At 44.4% G+C, this 23,678-nt stretch overlaps 2 protein-coding genes across 3 annotated transcripts in view; one reads left to right on the top strand and one right to left on the bottom strand.

The window, feature by feature from the left end:
- Positions 1 to 23,678, bottom strand: part of LOC146658615 (uncharacterized) — a 32,346-nt gene that overhangs the window by 4,935 nt on the left and 3,733 nt on the right. Inside the window, exon 5 of the mRNA XM_085424142.1 lies at positions 82 to 364. Coding sequence (XP_085280268.1) covers positions 82 to 364 — 283 coding nt within the window. The remainder of the gene's footprint in view (positions 1 to 81; positions 365 to 23,678) is intronic.
- On the top strand, positions 7,220 to 22,826 carry LOC146658616 (uncharacterized). 2 transcript variants are annotated; one of them, XM_085422319.1, is made up of 5 exons: positions 7,220 to 7,489; positions 7,582 to 7,624; positions 7,905 to 8,063; positions 15,008 to 16,241; positions 19,581 to 22,826. In XM_085422319.1, exons 4-5 carry the CDS (start codon positions 15,057 to 15,059, stop codon positions 19,581 to 19,583), a joined length of 1,188 nt encoding a protein of 395 aa, XP_085278445.1. In that variant the 5' UTR covers positions 7,220 to 7,489; positions 7,582 to 7,624; positions 7,905 to 8,063; positions 15,008 to 15,056; the 3' UTR covers positions 19,584 to 22,826. The 2 variants fall into 2 exon arrangements, with proteins under 2 accessions (XP_085278445.1, XP_085278444.1); XM_085422318.1 differs by having other exon boundaries at positions 19,044 to 22,823.

Raw genomic sequence — 23,678 nt, 5'->3', positions numbered from 1 at the left:
CATTTGTTTTATAAACATAATTAATGATTGCCACATATATGACTGTTATGACAAAGTTTCAAAGATGAGTAGCTCATTTACCTGGGATTCGCATTGCCATTGTCATTAAGTGAATTTCCAATGCGGATCTCAGCTCCATTGATCCTCTCAGGGCAACAGTCTTGTCTGTTGGTGATAGTCACAGTGTTGATTTTATACGTCTTCAAAAGGTCAAGTCTCCACCATGGATTCAAGTCGTTGTTTGTATGGGCACAGGATCCCTGGTTGTAGTTGCTGGCACGATTCCCATCAATGGCATTTTCGGGTTTGGCATTCCCATGCGTTGAAGACTGACTCACTTGTCCAAGTCTGGCAACATTAGTCTCTGAAAAGTTGCAAATATTAGCAATAATATGATAAGAAGAACTTCAAAACCCATTATGTGTTCATTAAACGTGGAACACACAAGAAGAATTGGACAAGATTTACCTGAAAGTGCACCATCAACTTCCACCTCACAAAGTGTCAGGTATTCTGTTCTCCCAGGAATAACGATGTTTATGTAGCGACCTTCCATTCCAGTGCATGCAAAGGTTTGTGATGCCCCAGCAGCGATGGATGAGATTACAGCACATCTGAAAACAAATGACAAGAAAAAAGATTAACAAGTAACATAAGACTAATGTAAAACAAAAATTTGTATAAATGTCCGTCTCAGATAGTTAAGATGCTGCTCGAAATTGTATGGTGGACGTAACTCAAAATAACGATGCAGAAGTAGCATTTGTTTTATAAACATAATTAATGATTGCCACATATATGACTGTTATGACAAAGTTTCAAAGATGAGTAGCTCATTTACCTGGGATTCGCATTGCCATTGTCATTAAGTGAATTTCCAATGCGGATCTCAGCTCCATTGATCCTCTCAGGGCAACAGTCTTGTCTGTTGGTGATAGTCACAGTGTTGATTTTATACGTCTTCAAAAGGTCAAGTCTCCACCATGGATTCAAGTCGTTGTTTGTATGGGCACAGGATCCCTGGTTGTAGTTGCTGGCACGATTCCCATCAATGGCATTTTCGGGTTTGGCATTCCCATGCGTTGAAGACTGAGCCACTTGTCCAAGTCTGGCAACATTTTGACCTTAATATTTAAAAGATAGAAAGATGCACAGAATTACCAAATGTAATTACCAGTGGTGTAAGTAATTTCACTAAAATATCTACAGTCAGCTTCTTTAATTGAATTTTTCTTATAATCTTTTTGAAAACACTTTTTCACTGATCTAATTAAAATATATAATTAAATGTGAATTCTTCAAATCAGTTATTTACTTAATATCTTTTCGTTTGTTAAATTAACCAAGTCCTAGAATTGTAATGAATTCACGTTTACTTATTATATTTCTTAGATACATTTTTTAATCTCACCCAAATTTCCACTCAGCTTTCCTAGAATAGACAACAAGACAAATATTCCAGCCGTAGTCAACATCCTATAGACAAAAGAAAACATTATTTCAGATAAAGTTTATCATATTTAATCTGGAGTAGAGGATTTTACAATTTTTGTTAATGGTTTGCAATTTGCAATTCCTTCTAGAGTAATTTTTTAAATACAATTGTCAATTTTTAAATTATAACAGTAATTAAGACTTGATAAGGTAGAATATTTCCAAAAATATATTAGTTTGACAGTTGAAGGTTATTAATGATATTACTGTCACATTTAAGTTAAGTACTTTTTTGGTTTTTTTCCTTTGGTTTTTTGTTTTCTTTTTTTTTTCTTTTTTTTCTTTTTTCTGGTAATATATATATATCTATATAGATATATTTTACAAAATACATGGAAAAGCATCCTATTCTACCAAGGAATTACCTTCAGTTGTAGTTAGGAGTCTCATAGGAGGTTCAATCTGCATTTTCACAAACTGAGCCATTATTATATATTCTTACAGTGATCATGTGATCATGTGACATCATGTTCAAATAATAAATGTTATTTTTGTAACTTTGCTTAGTTTCATATACACCCTTGTCAAATACCAGGTGACTCCCTTTTTCATAACAGTGCTGTGCATACAACAGAACTTTTTGTCACGGACCCAACCAGACAACCTCACTTACTGTATTTCTCTATTCTGAAAACATCATGGGATGTCATGTAATAATTCAGAATTTCCTAGTTGTTGCCAGAGGCGGAGCCAGACATTTGAAACACCCGGGGCTTAGCCCTAAATTGTGGTATGCATGTGGGATTTTTTTTTTTTTTGGGGGGGGGGGGGGGGGGGGTAGAAATGACTGAAAGATTAATTGGCTCTGTTTTGAGTTTTGTTCAAGAAAGAATGACTTCATATAGGGAAAAATATATATCACATGTGCAGGACACCTAAAAGTAGTTTTTTAATTAAGGAGCAAGGCAGAACAAGGTCAGGGCTGTATCAAGACACGAGGACTAAACCCCAATTCAACCAGACCCAGAACTGATCCAGAATTAAAACAGGACTACAACAGTTCAAAATCAGGACTACTTAGGACTTAACCAAGACGGAATCAGAACTAGATGATAGTAGCACTAAAAATCATCATAGACCTGCACTACACTTATTTTTTAATTCTACCAAAGTCCACTATTTAGATTGAGAAAAGTTTATATAATTATTTAACCTTGTTGTGCAAAAAAGCCTGCATAACTTAATAAATGTAGAATTTGAAAAATAGCAAACCTAAAAAGAAACACTAGGTACGAGATACATGAGTACCTATGATACGGTGATACTTTTGGTAAACAACCATTTGACTAACATGTATGTCTCACCTGCTCTTGTTCCATCTCTGTTCTGTCCTCATTCTCCTCTCTCTCTCTGTTCCTTTCTCTCCCTCTTAGGCAAGGCAAGGCAAGGCAAGGCAAGTTTATTTGTATAGCACAATTCAACAACAAGGTGATTCAAAGTGCTTTACAGAGACATTAGAAACAAGAACAAATAAAAACATGATTTAAAATTGATTAAAACAAGCAAATAAACTAACTAACTAATTAACAAACAAACAAACAAACAAACAACAGTATATAAAATCAAAACAGATAAAATCAGAACAGTAGATAAAATCAGTAGTTAAATGTAAGTTTTGAAATTTAAGCTTAAAGTGTGGATTTGGTGCTTTATTCAAATGCAGCTGAGAACAGGTGAGTCTTCAACCTGGATTTAAATAAACTGAGTGTTTCAGCTGATCTGAGGCTTTCTGGGAGTTTGTTCCAGATATAAGGAGCATAAAAGCTGAATGCAGCTTCTCCATGTCTGGTTCTGACTCTGGGAACTGATAAAAGACCGGATCTTAGTGCTGACAATCATCAAATATACAGTTGAAACCAGATATTTACAAACTCTTCAGATCAAAACACAAACACTTTTTTAATTGTAACATCAAATCAGACTAAATGTTTATTTTTTTAGATTGATAAATATAAAAAACATATTTGTTAACTTTAAGAGTAAAGAGATAAATTGTCTGTATTTCTTAATTGTAAATGGCACCAAATTGTATTCAAAATTGAGCCACACTTATGGAGCTCCACAATTCTTTTCCTGGTGTTTTGGTTGACATCTCTTAATTTTCCCATTTCAAAGAAACAGGCTCTGTGTTTTGCCTTATATGCATCCACAGTTGTGCCACCAATTTACTCAGATGGACTCTACTAACCTATCAGAAGCTTCTTCAGCTCAGAATAGAATTGTCTGGAGTTTTCTTATTAATTAACAATAAACTTAATGTACATGTACTCCTAAATTTGATCAAAGTGATAAAAATACACAGCTCTGTCTCTCTTTATTCTGACATTTAACTAATTCAAAAGATATTTCAATATTTATTTATCCAAAACAAAACAAGTTTACTCTAAATTGATGTTTAACAGTAAAAAAAATGTTCTTGTGTTTTCCATAAAGTGTATGTAAATATCTGGTTTAAACTGTGAATATACTGCTGTGTATTGAAGTTCCTCTTGTTTTGCATAGAAATATACTGAACAAAGCATAATATATAAAATACTACCAGAGTTTTTTCTTTGAAAGAAGCCCCTTATGTCCATTCTTGTATATCAGTACATTACTGAAACCGATTTATTTAGCTGTGGAGGGTAACAACTAGAAGTGGGAATCGCCATACATCCCACGATACGATATTATCACAATACTTAACGCACGATACGATATTATTACAATTTTTTAAAATATTTTGCGATATTCGAATTCTGTACATAAAGGTAAACTTTATCAATATTCATTTTATCTAATATCAAAGTCTCACACTCAGTCTTTCTCTCATTTCAGTCAGTTTTAATGTTGACAAACTGAACGGTTTGTATTACAGTCTAGTCCAACTTAACTGAATGCAACCATCTGGTACAATTATAGCTATTCTGAACTATGCAATTTTTGAAAACTATGCAGCCCCTTCAGCAACTGAAGAATTTGAAAGTAAATTAAAACAAAATATAATTTTACATTAAATAAAAAAGTTTTAAACTTAATTAAAATAAAAAAAATGTCTTAAATTAAAATAAGTAAACTGTCATGTTTATTGCTGCCAAAAAAAAGTTAATCTTTTGCTCAGAAAAAGGATCAACATGCTCTGAAGTCAGAGCATGTTCCATTCCACAAAAACTTTTTTTGTAACAAAATATCGATTTCTGCTGTCCCTGTATCGATACATTATTAGAAAACAAAATATCATGATACTACACAGTATCGATTTTTTCCCACACCCCTAGTAACAACTGAAAATATGAAATAAACAAACATGTACGCTAAGACTCTCTAAAAAAACAGCATTGTTGTTCTTCAGCTTTTCATTTCGCCATTTGTTGATTCACTTGAAGAGCAAGTAGCCTAACGTAATAATGGGTCAAGTGATCAGTTTGATATCTTTTGTGATACACCTTCATATTTACATTATTTGTACAGTATGAATGATTTGCTTTGGTACCTGGTTAAACTTCAGTTCTCCTCTGTCTGCCTGGCTCCGTTTCTCCAACAGCGCACTCGTAGTCAGCAACTGCCCCACCCCACTTAGTGCCTGAGTTCAGATCATACCATTATTAGGGGGGATTTACGCACAGTCGTAAATTCCCACAGTGTGCACTATGTGCTTCGAATATTGTGTGTAGTTTTTTGTTTTATACAGTTGTCAGCCAGGCATCTAACTATGAAAAAATTACCCCGGGCTTCTGAGAAAACAACCCGGGCTTAAGCCCAGTAAGCCACCCCCCCGCTCCGCCACTGGTTGTTGCCATAACTATTTGCCTAGTTATAAACTAGTTTAAAATATATTGATTAAATGTTTTGAACACTTACACAATTTAAGGAGTAGATTTAAGGGGAAAAAATCCCAACAAGAATAAAATTTGTGCAAAACTGATTTTTGTCTCGTTTTTAATTTTCTTGTTCTTTACCAGTACTACAGTGTTTTTTAAGGTCTGTCTTTAACACACTTTATTGCTATTCCTATACCAGGATACCGGACAATGTATGCATTGTGGATGACGTCAGTGCTGAGGAGGATGTGTGGAAGTGCTTCAAAAAGGTGAATGCATGCAAAGCTACTAGTCTGGATGTGAATCCCAGCTGTGTCCTCAAGTCATGCTTGAGGTCGAGCTGGTTGGAGTGTTTCCACACATCTTCAACCTTTCCCTCTCTCTGTCTGTAGTCCCAGCCTGCTTCAAAACAGCCATCATCGTCCCTGTACCCAAATCCTCCACCATCTCATCACTGAATGACTGCCGACCAGTAGCCCTGACCCCCTTCGTGAGCAATACTTTGAGAGGCTGGTCAGGGACTTCATCTGCTCTGGACTACCCAACTCACTGGACCCTCTAAAATTTGAATACCACCCCAACAGGTCCACTGATGATGCCATAGCCCTGACACTACATACTGCCCTCTCGCACATGGAGAAAAGGATGCTGTTTGTAGATTACAGCTCAGCATTCAATACCATCGTTCCCTCGAAGCTGGACAGACAACTGCAGAACCTAGGATTGAGCAGCTCTCTCTGCAGCTGTCTGACAGATGCCACACACATACTGGTGCTCCACAGGGGTGTGCACTGAGCCCTCTCCTATACTCACTCTACACCTACGACTGCACGGCCACTAGCAACTCCAACACCATTGTGAAGTTGGCGGATGACACAACAGTGGAGGGTCTTATCACCAAAGGTGATGAGACAGCCTACAGGGAGGAGGTCAGCGCCCTGACACAGTGGTGCCTGGAGAACCATTTCACCCTCAAAGTCACACAGACAAAGGAGTTGATAGTGGACTTCCAGAGTTGTAGAGAAGCACACACCCCCATCACCATCAACGGCGTTGCTGTGGAGAGAGTGAGCAGCTTCCATTTCCTAGGTGTACATCTGGCAGAGGATCTCACATGGTCTGTTCACATGAACAAAACAGTGAAGAATGCGCAGCAGCACCTCTTCTTTCTCAGGAGACTGAAGAGATTTGGCATGAGCCCCCGCATCCTCAGGACCTTCAACCGCAAAGCTCTTCAGAGAGTGGTGCGGTGTTCTGAACGGATAATTGGAGGTGAGCTTAGCCCCCTCCAGGATGTCTACAAGAACTGGTGCCTGAGGAAAGTGGGGAAGATCACGGACCGGACACTTCATAGACACCTTACCTTCACTTACTGCAACTTTGACCTTTTCAGCCTCAGTCTTGCCTAACTTTATGTTATTGCTGTCACATTTAAGTTGTACTGCTTTTTTTTGCTTTTTGTTGTTGTTGTTGTTTTGTTTTGGGGGTTTTGTTGGGGGGAGGGGGTTAAAAATATATATCCAGTATAAAATACGTGGAAAGATGGAAACATATTCTCCCACGGACTTACCTTAAAGCATAGATATGTGTCTCAAAGTAGGTTTGATCTGCATTTTCATATACTCAGCCATTGTTATATATGCTTACTGTGATCATGTTCAAATAATAAATGTTGTTCTTGTAACTTTGCTTAGTTTCATACAAACCCATGTCAAATACCAGTTGTCTGCCTCCCTTGAAGGTGACTGTCACTCCACATACATGTTGTTTGTAACCCACATACAATGAGGGTACCACTTTAAGGACTGATATGAGGAGAGATGGACAGCCTGCCCAACCAATCGAAATGCACAGGTCCCAGTATGCTTTGACCAATGGCAGAGCAGCCTGCCGCTGTATGTCCCACCCATGTGCTCTGTGTTCGCTGCTATGTGTGGAGGTAGTTGCATGCTGGCAGGAGAAAAGAGAGACTGAAGCTTTTGAGCAGGAAAAAGTATTAGATATAAGTTGCAACCAAGTTCGCTGGTTATCAGCTACCTTTCATGTTAAAAGAAGCCACAGTGAGTAAACAGGCGAATGCTGCAGTTTTCTGGCGATTTTAGAAAGTACCGTGTGGAGCTAAACTGTTAGCCTTCATTAGCTCTAGTTGTTATCAACTGCCTGAAAGTTCATCTCAATCTGCTTCCAGAAGTAAGGTAACACTTGAAGCGCAACTTATGTTTATTTTCCTTCACGTCGTATTGCAGTTATTAAAGAGAAAAACAACATGTCCTGTTACGTTATTTAGAGCCCCGCATACCATTGTATTCGGCCGTGATGCACTGAGATCGGTGAGCACATGTTGTATGTCTCAGTTAAGTCTGTTTTGCATTTTATTGTTGAGAAACTGAATTTATCTGAATTGTTTGATTAATAACTGTCGTATATGCACTGACTTTACTTGGTTTAATGCATAGTTTGTGTAAGAGAGATGTTTTATTTTTGCAAATTTGAGTATTTTAATTGCAAATTGATGTTGAATGTGATTTCAACAAAATCCTAAATTGTGAATTATAGCTTGAACAGCATAATTAATATTTGAATTGCTCTTCTGACCCTGTCTGTTGACAGGTCAGGGTTTGAAATAGATGGCGAGCCTTCCCACCTGGACGTAGAGAGACTGAGATTCACTTCTTTTCCACTTGATGATCTGCTGCACCTTGCTGTGTGGTAGGACTGTATCACTCTGTTGTGGAAGTTTTCCATTTAAATAAAGCCTGCAGACAAGCGGTGAGTGGTAGCTAACATTCTTTAATCCAAACACACAAAGAACAGAACACCAAGCTTGTGGAGAGCCTGCATGACCGCAGGGCAGGGTCAGCAGAGTCTCACTGAGCCTAGCATGGCTGTCAGTTAAATACCTTCTTCAGGAACAAAAGGCAGTACACAGCTGTTTCACACCTTAAGGTTCACACTAGGGCTGGGCGATATGACCCAAAATTCATATCTCGATATTTTTTAGCTGGATGGCGATATAAGATATATATCTCGATTTTCTTTTTTTTTTTTAAGCCATAAGTTAAGAACAAAAAGAGAGTTCTTAGTCACGCTGTGTCCCAGATGTCACACGGGCACTTTTATTTACATACAGCGTAGATGTACATGAAGAAATTACTCAAAAATAAATTATCAGCATTTATTAAATAATCATGGTCCATAAATAAAAGAAAACAATGTTGTTTTTGTGCATAACAAAAAGCTCACAATTGTGCAGTCAAAATGTAAACTAATAGACGCTGAGCATAATAACAAAGAGACAGATTTCACAGCTGCACCACGTCTCTGAACAGGTGCCATTTGTGGTCCTTATACACACACAGTACGTATCACTCCGCGAGGCTCCTCCTCGGTAGCCGTAATCCTCCGACAATCCATCAAGCGGTGCAGCTCCGTAGCTTAGCAAAGTCATATTAAAACATTTTTTGACAGATTGCTGAGCGCTGTGTACCACATAAAATCGGTTCGCGGTCAGTAAGCACAACCAGAATTCATACATAAGGCGCACTGTCGATTTTTGAAAAAATGAAAGGATTTTAGGCCGTGCCCCTCCGGGCTGCATGTCGTTAGCGCGGTTAGCTCGCTAGCGCGGTTTGCTCGCTAACACGTTGACGCCATCCAGCCCCACGCACGGTAACTCGCTAACGGAGATTTTCCGCTTTCATCTTGTCATTGCCTGCAGGTGAAGCTATGGGGGAGGGGGAGTTGTGTTCAGTGAAGGAGAGGCGAGGCCGAGTAACGTTGCGTAGAGACAAAAGTGGACGAAAGAGAGGCAAACCTGCGGCTCCACAAGTATAATTATAACGTAACATAGACTATATTGATATAAACGATATTGTCACATCTTATATCTCGTATGAAAATATATCGATATTTTTAAAAAACTCGATATATCGCCCAGCCCTAGTTCACACTCCCTGGCTACTAGGGCTGGGCCATATTATACCGTTCACGGTAATACCGGTATAATGTTAGGCAACGATAGGAAAATGAAATATCATACGCACATGGCCGATTGTTGAGTGAAACAGATGAACCAGAATTGGTTTGTAAAAATGGTGCAACTTCAGTGATGTGGAACTGGTTTGGTGTTTGTCCGTCAGATACACAACAAAGCACATTTTTTTGCAGAACATGCAAGCGGCCGTCGTTATTGTCGTATTTGTCGGACTAAGATGCTCTTAAATCTGGGAGTAATCTGGGTCCTAAACTCCGTATGTTTCAGGTCAAACAACACTGCAGCATCACTTAGAGTTAAAAACTGTCTAAATTCTTTCATCTTTAATAAAATGATCAGCATTGCTGCTTTACCAGGTGTAACTATAAAGTTTAACTTCCAGGCATCCATGAAAACAAAATGTATTACATTTAACGGAGTTAGAAGTTAGCAGGAAGCTAGCGGAAGTTAGCTCGCTAGTTTCGCTAGTTACCTAAGCATGATATAGCATGTTCTGACTGAGAGATTTCTGAAAAAAATCAAACGTACAGCTCTGCTATCACTTCCAACATAAATGAAGACAGGAAACTAAACAGCAGTGACGTTTGTAGGGTTACTGAAGTTGGGCTAGCTGGTATATAATGATGTGCTACGTGATCGCTAGCGACACAGCTATGTTAGCATAACATAAACAGTGAAGCTGGAGGACGAACACTAACACTTTTCCACTTATAAAAGTTAACGTGAAGGTTCTTCATGGTTAGAGACAAATGCAATCGCATGGCAGGATACTGTAAACGGACCAAACTTCAGTCAGGAGAACAACTGAGATAATCCATCCACAATACGAGGTTAGTCATTAATATACTGCAACAACATGGGAATAGAGCAGCTGCCAGAGAATTCAACATTAATGAATCAATGGTACAGAAGTGGAGGAAGCAAGAAGAATGAGTTTAATAAAGTTTGATTTATCTGACTGCTTTGTTTCGCTTAATGTGCCTTATAATCCCGTGCACCTTATGGTCCGAAAAATGCGTACTGCACACTGCAGTTTAATGTTGCAAAGCACCTCTTTTTAACTTCAGTGGATATTATACATGGTTATGCTCAGGATATGTCAGCCCATTTCTACTGGAAATGCCTTTTGGTTAAACTTTCAGCAAGGAATTTGCATTTGCACTGTTACATTTTTATAAAGCTTTAATGTACATAAAAACCAGCTTCTTGTTTAAGTGAAAATAAATGGAAGGTTGTCTTTTTGCGCTAGTAATGTTGTGGAGTTGTATTTTGTCTCGCATCAATTATATCGTCGGTTATATCGTTATCGCAAATTTTCAAATATATATCGTGATAAATATTTTTGGCCATATCGCCCTGCTCTACTGGCTACCTCCTTGAAGTCCTTGAAGAGACAAAAGACTCTTCGTGTGGAGTGTCTGCTTCCCCCCAACTTCCTTACTAGACCCCCACCATTTGTCTTGCGGTATGTGTGTCAGACATGTTAAAATCCAGTGGCACCAAGGCATTATACAATAAAATAATAATAAATAATAATAATAATAATAAAATAAGTGTTAATACATAAGTAAAAGAAATTCCTATACACACTCACACTTTCACGCACAGCTGGTTATACATAAGACCACTGACTGACATTCTCTCACCCCTATTTTCTTTCACACCCTGGGAATTTTTTGGACACTACCCCTTGGACATTTTTTATTTGGGACTTTAAATAATGAGCTGTTGTGTAGAACATTCTCCACATGTGAAAAGAGTGTGAGATTTTCATTTGAATGTACATTGGATTTGTGTAACTGTTTCTATAAGAGTTAAGGAGTCATGTTACTAGGGTGCACCCGAACATTGAAACCCGAGCATTGAAACCCGGACATTGAAAACCAAAAGTAACACTTGGCCAAGTCATTGCTTTAGTAGTTTATGTGTTTTACTTTTCTTTTAATTTTTGTAAGCTTCCTTTCTACCATTGTAAAGTGTCTTTAACCTGTGCTTCTCAACCTTATGGTTTATTTCACTAAAGTTGGCTGGTTCTTTTGAGTTACATTCTTGTCTCTGTGTCTCATTTAAACTCACCCGTGTGCTCGTATAGTCGAGCCTATTGGCCCATTGATATATTCTTTTCAACAATTCCCCTTACTGTGTTACATTTGCTATATAAATTAAACAACATTACAAAAAAATAGATATATTATACTGAACATGTTTATTTATTTGCATTGCATGCCTTCACTCTGCTCTCCATCTCGATTAGGCTTAGGTCAGGTGGCCAACATGGCACCTGTGTGTTTGGCACGCCATCTATTGCTCTCTTTTATTTATTTTTTATTTTTTTATTGCTTTTAGTCAATTTTGTGCAACATGTCAGCCCTACATTGTTTTATGATCGCCAGACATTATTGGAAATAGGCTTATCTACCCAAGCTTTAGTTCGGTTTGGAAATGACAACCAAGGCTTTCTGCCTCCCGATTTGGAAGTAACACCACCACACTGGCGTTCCTTACCACTGCCACTGGATGTGCGGAAGCGACGCAGGAGACGGGGTAACCGTGGAGGTCGCCTCGTCAAACTGAGATTCCACGCCACAGCAGCAGCAGACGGGGCTCTCAGTAGCGCAACAGCAGCTGCTACAACGAGACTATTTCCAGCGATCCGGAGGTAAAAGACTTTGTTTCATCTGCCTTTCCGGTGCACGGGACTATGTTTACATTGGCTATTAACCCCTCCTCTGACAGTATAAGCATGGTTAGTTCCGAAGAAAGAAGCTCAAAGACTGTTGGTGCATCAGCAGATCACACTTCTCTAGAGGTTGTAAACCCTGAAGGTGGTGCTTTAGTGCCTGTAAGCTACAGCTTTAGCACACTTAAATCTGCGAAGTCAGAGTGCTGTTTCTCATCCGCTCACTCAGGGCAGGGAATTAATCTCTTGCAGTCTGTTCTTTCTAGGCCCGCCTCCCAGGCCCCTTGTGCTCTAGGGATAGCTGTGGCTCAGCACTCCCCTGCACCTGCCTCAGTTCCCCAGGTGAGGGGGGCTGGCGCCCAGCTGTTCCCTGTTCCGGTTAACGGATTGGCTGAGGCTCTGCTGGTCCCTGCACCCGTATCAGCTCCTCGGGTGGGGACAGCAGCCGCCCAGTCCCTGCCGAAACCTGTGCCAACCCCTGAGGTGAGGCCCGCCAGGACCCAGCCGATCTCTGCACCTGTACCTACTCTTCAGGTGGGAGCGACTGGTGTCCAGCAGGTGCCTGCACCCTTCATCCGCATTGCAGGCTCAGGGGAACCTACACCACCAGCTGTCCTACATCTGCTCCCACAACCATCACTACACTCAGCTGCTCAGGATGCTCCTCAGTCAGTCATTCAGCCTTCTCCCCAGAGCACAGTCCAGCCTTCTCCCCAACCGCCATTACTACCACTCAGTCGCCCTTAGCTCCATCATCCACACTACCACCTGCTTCTCTTCCACCACAACCATCACTACACTCAGCCATTCAGGCTGCTGCTCAGTCAGTCATTCAACCTGTAGTCCTGCCATTAATCATGTCAGCACAGAAACAAGCTTTGAACACAAGATCCATAGAGGCTGTGTAAAGATGCCCCTGAGACAATCCAACACATAACAGCAGAGTGCAAGATATTAGCAGGCAGGGCATACATGGAACGCCATAGTATACAGAAATATCTGTGCTGAGTATGGCCTGGAAATCCCAAGGTCAAAATGGGAGACGCCCCCTAGGGTGGTTAAAATTGACTTCCAGATACAGACGGATAAAATGGTGATGGCTAACCAACCAGATATAGTAGTGAAAGACAAGCAGAGGAAGATGGCAACAGTGATAGATGTAGCAATACTGAATGACAGCAACATCAGGATGAAGGAACACGAGAAGCTGGAGACATACCAAGGGCTCAGAGACAGTGGCGTTTCCAGCGGGGTGGCCTGGGGGGGCACAGGCCACCCCCCCAACCAGACTGGCCACCCCAGGTTAACATAGCTGGACTGGCCATCGGGCATACCGGGCATATGCCCAGTGACTTATTTTTTATTTTTTTTTGTAACGGCATGAACAATGAGAGGTGGTGGATTGGCCAGATGCAGGTCGATGTGTAAAAATAACTCAGTTGTTTGGTGGTGGCTATGGCGGGGCTTCCACAGAGGCCAGCAGGTGGATGAGGGAAGGGGAGGCAGGAGGAGAGCCCCGAGGCAGCCGCCAGTCCGAGTGTCAGGTGAACTGAACTTCAGGTAAGAAGTTATGGCCTGCAGTCTATCTGGGTCAGATATAAACCAAGTTCAGGTGGAGTTTATTTTCATTGTGCTGACTTTTTACAGTCAGTTACAATAACTCGTACTGCTACTAGCTAGCATGACGGAGTTTCTATACAGCTGGGTGGGTGCTATGATGTTACTGATAGTGAACTTTATTTTATTCATAAGTTTAGTTAGTAGAGTTGCCAACGGCTCCTTAAAAAAGTGGAATGGTCCCTCATTCAGAGAAAATATTATGCGTTTCGTATTGAGCTGAGAAGAGACACAGTTTGTCCCGTACTTTCGCTATAATGAAAAAAAGGCACAAAGCTGGAGTTATTCTGTCGTTACGCTGCACAGCTGCATCTTCTTCTCTCATTCTCTCCCCCTGCCTCTCCTGTTGCTACTTCAATCATGAAACTGATCAATGATCAGCTGATCGGCTTTTCTCTCTTGTTTGTTTATCGCCCACTTTGCGCCAGAAAGAGGAAACCAGCAGATGTCGCGCTAAACAATAGCAGCACGTTTAAGCTTGATCAGCTGTTGTTAGAATTTATTTAATATTAATTTCTAGTATCAGCTGATGTTTGCTGGAGCCACAGCTGTAAAACTGCTGGTCATGATATCGGTTTGGATATGTGGTGAGAGGGAAACATGAAACCAGGAGATGTCCTTACTGAATCATCAGAGCTGAACAGGTGATGGAGAAACAGGTTTACCTTTTAGGTCACATGAATGAGTTGAATGGAAGTTATGAACTGTTTCTGAGAGACGAATAACACCAGCATCCTTTTCTAAGCAGCTGACAGCTGGTAACTGTGTAGGGGCGGGTCTAGGAAAGTTTTGCCAGGGGGCAAAACGTTCCTAGATCCGCCCAGGGGGCCAGGTAGGGCATTAACAGGGAAAGGGGGGGGCACAAAGAAATACCTGCTCTACCACCTGGCTGTAGTTCAGGTCAGCCACTAATCAGAAGGTCGGTGGTTCGATCCCAGGCTGCCTCCTGCCTGCATGCCAAATATCCTTGGGCAAGATACTAACCCCATGTTTGCCTACTGGTGGTGGTCAGAGGGCCCGGTGGCGCCAGTGTCTGGCAGCCTCGCCTCTGTCAGTGCACCCCAGGGCAGCTGTGGCTACAATGTAGTTTGCCATCACCAGTGTGTGAATGTGTGTGTGAATGACTGAATGTAGTATGAAGCGCTTTGGGGTCCTTGGGGACTAGAAAAGCGCTATACAAATGCAGGCCATTTACCATTTACTTTCTTATTCTCATTTAAAATATCTATCTTTTATTAAATAATTATCTAAATCTTACAACCAAAGTTTTTATCTGACTTAAAATGTATAGTGTGGCGTGGGTGTGGTCCTTGGCCAGCTGCAGAGGAGGCGTGACGCAGTGAGCTCCCGGGGCGGCGCAGGGGCGGGGTGAACAGGTGTGCTGGGATCTGACAGTGATTGTGTCTCTTTATGTGTTGGCAGTGACAGACGGAGAAGGAACGTGACAGCAGAGAAAGAGAGCGCGGAGTACATGTGTCCACTACAACCCGAGCTTAATAAAAAGTTCTGCACTGTCAAAAGTCGCTCCGGCTGGTATTTCTTGGGTCCACCGTTACACTGGTGCCGAAACCCACGCGTGATGTCCGGTCCCCTGCCGGCTCCCCCTGCTCCCCCGGCGGCGCCGCCGCCCGCCCCGCCACCCGCCCAGCCGCTGCGGATCTTGGGCCAGATGATGATGGACATGGCGGCGATGGCGGCTCGTCAGGCGGCCACGCAGGACCAACAGTTGGCGTTGCTTCGCCTGCAATCGGAGCAGCAGACCGCGGCTCTGGGGCAGCTGCTGGGGAATGCGGCCGCGCCGGCTCCCGCCCCTCCGCTGTCGGTGACGTTGCACCGGATGCGGGATGGGGAGGACCCGCTGGTTTTCATCGAGGCTTTCCAGGCCACGGCGGTGGCCTGTCGGTGGCCGGAGGAGGAGTGGGCCGCCCGGCTGCTGCCGCTTCTGTCGGGTGAGGCCCAGACGGCGGCGCTGAGCCTGCCCCCCGGCTCGCGGGGGGTGTTCGAGGACGTGTGCCGGGCGGTGCTGGATCGTTTGGGGCTCTCCCCGGAGGATTACCGCCGTCAGTTCCGGGCCAGCAGGATGTCGGGGGGGGAGCGGCCGTTTGCCTGGGCTCGGCAGCTGGAGGATGCGGCGGCGAGGTGGCTGCGACCGGGCCCCTCGGCTGGGGAGACGCGGATGCTGACCATGGTCGTCCTCGAGCAGTTCGTGGGAGGCCTGCCCGAGGCGACGGCTCGTTGGGTTCGCTGCCACCGCCCGGCGGATTTGACGGCGGCGGTGACGCTGGCAGAGGACCATCTGGCGGCCGACCCGGGACCGGGCCGTGAGGAGCCGCGGCGGGGCGCCCGTGTTCCGCCGCCCAGGCCACCAGCGGCGGCGTCGCAGAGGAGAGGCGGCGGCCCTGCGGGAACGGAGCAGGCAGCAGGGTGGAGCCCCAGGAACCCGTTCCGGCCGCTGCTTCCCGCCGGAACCCCGGCGGCCGCCGAGGTTGCCCCGGAGCCACGGGGAGCCGCACAGACGCCGGGGCCGGACTGTTGGAAGTGTGGGCGGCCGGGGCACCTGCGCCGAGACTGTCCGCTCATGGAGGTGGGGCAGGTGTTCCGCGTTGCCGGCGCTCCAGCGCCCGCCCCCGGTCCAGGAGTGACGTACCGCGTGCCGGTAAGGTGTCAAGGGGGTATTCGCCATGCTTTGGTGGACACGGGCTGCACGCAGACTCTGGTCCACCAAAGTTTGGTTCGCCCCGGGGCATTGTTGGAGGCTGACTGGGTGGAGGTTAAATGTGTGCACGGGGATGTTCACAAGTACCCAGTAGTGTCACTGTTGCTGAAATTCAGGGGCAAAACGCATAGAGTGAAGGCGGCGGTTAGCCCGCGCCTGTCGCATCCCCTTATTTTGGGTACGAATTGGCCGGGGTTCCACAGCTTACTGGGGCAGTACGCGGGGATGCGATCGCGGTCTGTAAATTCGTGTGACGTTTGCGCGGCGCTCGGCGGTGACGCGGGGTCGACCGACGCTGACTCTGGGGGGGAGGAGGAGGCGGGGACTTCCACGGAAGCCCCGCCGCCTCCCGTTGTGTACCCCACGGAAGATTTTCCACTAGAGCAGTCTCGGGACGACACCCTACGCTCAGCCTATGACCAAGTGATGGATATTGATGGTCGCTCGGTGCGCCCCGACGCTGCGCGAACGTACCCTCATTTCCAATTGCGGAACGATCGGCTTTATAGAGTGAGCCGTGACACTCACACTAATGAAATCCGCACACAGTTGTTGGTGCCGCAAAGCCGCCGGGAAATGATTTTCCAGGCGGCTCATTCGAACCCCATGGCAGGGCACTTGGGTGGCGAGAAAACTCTGGAGCGCATAATGGCCCGATTCTATTGGCCGGGCATTTGGGCCGACGTGCGCCGTTGGTGTGCGTCGTGCCCCGAATGCCAGCTGGTTAACCAGCCGGCCGTACCAAAGGCGCCGTTGCGCCCATTACCGCTGATGGAGATCCCGTTTGAGCGTATTGGCATGGATCTCATCGGGCCATTGCACCGGAGTGCAAAGGGCTATCGCTTTGTGCTGGTCCTGGTGGACTACGCAACGCGGTACCCGGAAGCAGTGCCGCTACGCACCATTTCAGCGAAGAGCGTGGCGCAGGCACTGTTTCAGGTCATCTCCCGAGTCGGTATTCCGAAAGAAATACTGACTGACCAGGGCACGTCGTTCATGTCGCGCACATTGCGGGAACTGTATGAATTACTGGGTATTAAATCTATTCGGACCAGCGTCTACCACCCTCAGACTGATGGGTTGGTGGAGAGGCTGAATAAGACTTTAAAATCCATGATTCGTAAGTTCATTCGCGAGGATGAACGCAATTGGGATCGCTGGTTAGACCCTCTGTTGTTTGCAGTGCGGGAGGTGCCCCAGGCCTCCACGGGATTTTCTCCCTTCGAGCTGTTATACGGCAGGAAGCCGCGGGGGGTGCTCGACCTGATTAAGGAAAACTGGGAGGAAGGTCCGAGCCCTGCGAAAAGTGAAATTCAGTACGTGCTGGACCTGCGAGCAAAGCTGCACACACTGGGGAGGCTCTCGCGGGAGAATTTGCTCCAGGCCCAGCAGCGGCAGCGACGCCTGTATGACAGAGGGGCTAGACTCAGGCAATTTTCACCGGGAGATAAGGTGCTTGTGTTACTTCCTTCTTCCAGCTCTAAATTACTCGCCAAGTGGCAAGGACCCTTCGTGGTCACACAGCGAGTGGGGGACGTTGATTATGAAGTGGTACGGTCGGACAGGGGCGGGGCCACGCAGATTTACCACCTCAACCTCCTCAAAGCCTGGAGGGAGGCGGAGACCGCTTCTCTAGTGAGCTTGGTAAGAGGGAGAGATGAGTTGGGGCCGGAGGCGCCAAAGTCTAGCATCCCCGCCTCCCTCCATTGCAGTGACCATCTCACACAGGCCCAGAGGGCGGATGTTGCTGCATTGCAACAGCGCTTTGCCGACGTGTTCTCCCCCTTGCCCGGCCGTACTTCTCTCATAGAGCACCATTTTGAGACGCGGCCTGGCGTGACGGTGCGTTCACGGCCCTACAGGCTGCCGGAACATAGAAGGCAAATTGTTTTCCGGGAATTGAAGGAAATGCTGAGGCTGGGAGTAATAGAAGAATCACACAGTGCTTGGTGTAGCCCCATCGTCCTTGTAGCAAAGAAGGATGGGTCTATACGGTTCTGTGTCGATTATCGCAGAGTGAATGAGGTGTCACGTTTTGATGCTTATCCCATGCCCCGGGTCGACGAGCTCCTGGACCGGTTGGGCACCGCTCGCTTTTTTACGACTCTGGATTTAACCAAGGGCTACTGGCAGATTCCCTTGTCTACAGAGTCCCGGGAAAAGACGGCCTTCTCCACTCCGTATGGGTTATACCAATTCGTGACGCTTCCGTTCGGCTTGTTCGGCGCCCCTGCCACTTTTCAGCGCCTCATGGACCGGGTGCTGCGGCCCCACGCTGCCTATGCTGCCGCCTACCTAGACGACGTCATCATTTACAGTGACACGTGGGCGGGGCATGTGCGGTGTGTGGCCGCGGTGCTGGAGTCCCTGAGGCAGGCGGGGCTCACGGCCAACCCGAAGAAGTGTGCGGTTGGACGGAGGGAGGTACAGTATTTGGGGTACCACTTGGGGAGCGGGCAGGTGCGACCTCAAGTGGAGAAGACGGCGGCGATTGCATCCTGCCCGCGTCCCAAGACGAAAAAAGAGGTGAGACGGTTTCTGGGGCTGGCCGGCTATTACCGGCGGTTCGTCCCAGGGTTCGCGGACCTGACCAGCCCCCTGACTGATCTCACCCGCAAGGGTGCCCCAGATCTGGTCCAGTGGACGGAGCGGTGCCAGGCGGCGTTTGTGCAGGTGAAACGGGCTCTCTGTGGAGAGCCGCTGCTGTTCACACCTAACTTCTCCCTCCCTTTCTGTCTGCAGACTGACGCCTCGAGCAGAGGGCTGGGGGCCGTTTTGTCCCAGCAGGTGGGGGGAGTTGACCGGCCGGTCGCTTACATCAGCCGGAAGCTCACGGACCGCGAGTCACGGTACAGCACCGTAGAGAAGGAGTGCCTGGCGATCCGGTGGGCGGTCGACTCCCTTCGCTACTACCTCCTGGGCCGCCCGTTCACCCTCTGCTCGGACCACGCCCCGCTGCAGTGGCTCCACCGCATGAAGGATGCCAACGCCCGGATCACTCGGTGGTATCTGGCCATGCAGCCCTTTAAGTTCAAGGTGATCCATAGGCCGGGCGCGCAGATGGTCGTGGCCGATTTCCTCTCTCGCTCGCGGGGGGGGGAGTAGGTTCGGCCGGATGGGCCCCGGCCTCAGTCGGGCGGTGGGGATGTGTGGCGTGGGTGTGGTCCTTGGCCAGCTGCAGAGGAGGCGTGACGCAGTGAGCTCCCGGGGCGGCGCAGGGGCGGGGTGAACAGGTGTGCTGGGATCTGACAGTGATTGTGTCTCTTTATGTGTTGGCAGTGACAGACGGAGAAGGAACGTGACAGCAGAGAAAGAGAGCGCGGAGTACATGTGTCCACTACAACCCGAGCTTAATAAAAAGTTCTGCACTGTCAAAAGTCGCTCCGGCTGGTATTTCTTGGGTCCACCGTTACATATAGAAATCATACATATACCAACAAGACAGTGTACATCACTGTCACAACAGCGTTTGTTTTCATTCAAAGGCTTTATGGCTTTAATACCTGGTGGGCCGGTCTCTAGTCAAAATGCCCGATTTTCTGTCCCAGTTAATACTGGCAGTGTTACCATGCCAGCTGACTGTATTTCATCATCAGCCAGTGTTGTTCTTTATCAATATTACCAAAGCTTACCATAAGGCAGCATAGAAAGTATTTACTTGCTTTCAGGTTTTATTCAAATGTTAGTCTTTTCAGTTGTTTCCCCACTTTTTTCCTGTTTCAAAATCAAACACCAGTTTGTGAGAAGATTATCTTCTTTTTTTTAATAGGCAGATAAAGTTTTACATTGGCATTGGCTAATTTGTCAATTTGTTTGTTAGAGATGTTTGTATTTTAATATTCAAAAATGTTTTTGCCCAAAACATATGTGCACTATATGTCAGTAAAAATACTATGCAAATATTGCTGTCCTTGAATGCTGAGTAAACAGTGACAAAGCACTGATTGTATCTCTTGTACTCTATCAACATAGTATCTAAAAACTTTGCACCGTAGTGGTTAAAATCTCATTCTAATAAGAGTTAAAAGCGCATTCGGTTATTAGGTTTATAGGGTTATTAAATTATGGTTAACGGTTGGTAGAATGTTTTTTAAACATTATCTGCCAATTACATCTGCCACCCTTCTCCAAATCTGTGCCCCTACCTGGCCCCCCCAACAAAAATTTTCTAGACACGCCACTGCTCAGAGAAGAGCTCAAGAAGATCTGGAGTGTGAAGGTAACAGTGGTCCAAGTGGTAATTGGAGCACTAGGTGCAGTGACTCCCCAACTAGCTGAGTGGCTCCAGCAGATCCCACGAACATCAGGAGCGCAGTCCTACGAACAGCTAAGAAACTTCGCAGGACCCTCAAGCGCCTGGGCCTCTGGTAAAGGACCTGAGCTTGAAGGACAGACCATCTGGCTTTATGTCAGGACTTCTTGTTTGTAGAGGACGAGTCTGAATTTGAGTTCTGAACTAGTCTGCCAGATATCTGGACAATTTACCAATTCACCAACCAAAATTGATTTGAGCATGAATAACTCGATATCGATTCATTAAAATCCTGAATCAATTTGTAAATATAAAATTATTTTCCCCAAAACTCCAGAATCTACAGAATCCAGGTCAAACCTCACAAAATTCCAACCACCAAACAGCTAAAACAGTAAATGAGAGCAGGAACACGGATTCTGCACAAAGACATAAACACAAAGTGCGGACCCGGTGACGCATCACAATCAGTGAGATGTTGGCTTTCTCACACGGACACGCTGTTGGGGCTAAAAGCCGACAGCTCACAGATTCTGATGTTTTGCCGGGTCTGCGCTTTGTGTTTACGTCTTTTTTGCACTAGATTCGGAAGCTCCAGGTTTCATCACTCTCCAAACAATATTGACTGAACCAGCAGCAAATGAAGATCCATTTCGGTTCACATAAACATTGTCATGAATTCCCTCTTACTTTTGCTGTTGCTTCCACCACGATAAAATGACACTTCATGTACAGCTCTTTCTCTGTCTCTCTCTGTGTACTCCATCTAAAAATCTGTTTTCTGCATTATTCGCTTGCTTGTTAACCACCAGTCTACCATTGTTTACAGCGCTGTCAGCCGCTGGTTTTTTTTCTTTTCTTTTTTTATTTAACTGACTTCTGACAAGTAAGTCTCAATACTGAATAAATGTAAACTTTTTAAAATTATGCGAAACTGCAAAATGCTTGGCTGTGTCTCTAATAAAACCTCTGTAACTTTGCTCTGCTTCACTTCAGCAGCACCAGGTAATGTTTATATGTTGATTTATGGTTTTCTTCAGTTTTGTTTGGGTGCAGAATATTTTTAAGGTTATCTGATTTAAAAAGCCAGGCCAGTAAAATCTCCTTCACGTTTTTCTGTTTTATCCTCAATTACTTTGACATCTGCTGTGATGCTTACACCTTTGATAAAGTCTCACAAGTGTCAGCTCTCTTTTTATAGATATAAAAATCAGAATTATAAAATAATATTTCTGGCTGTCTGAGGCAAAATTTCCTCGATTCAAATCAAACCAAAACGAATCGAATCATGGATCGAATCGATCCATGTGAATCGGAATCGAATCCATTCTAGAGATCAGTGACGATACCCAGCCCTACTCTTGAGGTTTGTAAAAAGGTGAAATACATGGGTCACTTTATTACTGATCAAATGAATGATGACGATTAGATATATATATATTTATATAGACAATGTTGTAAGCGCTATATCCAGGAAAATACCACTGCATGTAAGTTCAGCTTCTGTTCAGTGGCTTTGCTTAAAGCAGTGGTTCTCAAACTTTTCTCAATGAGTACCACCTCATAAAATATATGGCTCTTGAAGTACCACCCTCATAACTGACATTAAAGTACAGTAGTATAGGTCTATTTAACTCCACATACAGTTTACAGGAGACAATTTTATTTCTTATATGAATGTTATATATTTCAACTGTCATAAACAGGATGTGACAAATGATGATAATAATAACAAATGTACTGGATTAAAACATCCACGCTTTGTACATTAATGCTTTGTATTTTGTTCTATTTAATCTGAACAAGCACCTAAAAAACAGTCAGTGATCACTGCTGGCCTCTCTTGGTTGAGAACCACTGGCTTAAAACGTATTGCACAGCACTATATACTGCTTCCTTGTGGTCATCTTACAAGCAATGCAACATCCAGAAGCTGCATGTTGCATATAATGATGCAATGAGAATCCTGCGTGGGATACCTAGAGGGGTAGTGCCAGTCAGATGTTTGTACCTGTGGGTATTTGGACTTTTAACAAAGTTAATGTTCACTTTTAGGGAACGACAGAATGGTGGTTCTCTAAGGATTGACTGATGGGTAGAACAAAGGATTCTAACCTTTCAACTATGTCTCTGGAACGGAAACGAATGACTCTTCAAACGTGTGCTGCACCAATATTTATTTGGAGTTTAAACATGTGCATGGAAAAGAAACAGAAAGTGTAATATGTTTTGTAAAATATTACATGTGATACAACAGATAAAGGCAAAATTTATTTATGAAGTCATATATGAATGGAAGCATTCAGTAAAAAGTGATTGATCTAACTAAATGACCCTTATTGTCACACACCTACTTTAAAACTTAAGGAATACTACAAGACTAAATTCTTTTGTTTAGACCCAGCTACACTCAGATTCATTGTAAGAATCGAGTTGTGTACCATCAACTTCCACCTCACAAAGTGTCAGGTATTCTGTTCTCCCAGGAATAACGATGTTTATGTAGCGACCTTCCATTCCATTGCATGCAAAGGTTTGTGATGCCCCAGCAGCGATGGATGAGATTACAGCACATCTGAAAACAAATGACAAGGAAACAGATTAACAGGTAACATAAGATTAATCTAAAGTAAAAGTTTGTTTAAATGTCAATTTCATATAATCAAGGTGCTGCTCTTTATTGCCTGATGAACTTAACTCTAAAAAAAACAGAGATAGAAGTACAAATCTATTACAATTATAATTAATGATTGCCACATATATGACGGTTATGACAAAATTTGAATCACGTATAAGATGAATAGCTCATTTACCTGGGATTCGCATTGCCATTGTCATTAAGTGAATTTCCAATGCGGATCTCAGCTCCATTGATCCTCTCAGGGCAACAGTCTTGTCTGTTGGTGATAGTCACAGTGTTGATTTTATATGTTTTCAAAAGGTCAAGTCTCCACCATGGATTCAAGTTGTTGTTTGTACAGGCACAGGATCCCTGGTTGTAGTTGCTGGCACGATTCCCATCAATGGCATTTTCGGGTTTGGCATTCCCATACGTTGAAGACTGAGCCACTTGTCCAAGTCTGGCAACACTAGTCTCTGAAAAGTTGCAAATATTAGCATTAATA

The sequence above is a fragment of the Rhamphochromis longiceps genome, linkage group LG11 (genome assembly GCF_057381845.1).
Source record: "Rhamphochromis longiceps isolate RC_006_pf linkage group LG11, R_longiceps_female_GT1.1, whole genome shotgun sequence".
In the NCBI taxonomy this organism is placed as follows: Eukaryota; Metazoa; Chordata; class Actinopteri; order Cichliformes; family Cichlidae; genus Rhamphochromis; species Rhamphochromis longiceps.
The sequence above is the reverse complement of the archived record's forward strand: the minus strand, read 5'-3'. Positions and strand labels throughout refer to the sequence as shown.

Excerpts from the sequence above, each read along its gene's own strand:
- LOC146658616 (XM_085422318.1), top strand. The coding sequence starts at position 15,057 with ATGTGTCCACTACAACCCGAGCTTAATAAAAAGTTCTGCACTGTCAAA. Across the intron at positions 16,242-19,043 it reads GAGTGACGTACCGCGTGCCG|ACTGACGCCTCGAGCAGAGG; the intron begins GTAAGGTGTCAA and ends TTCTGTCTGCAG.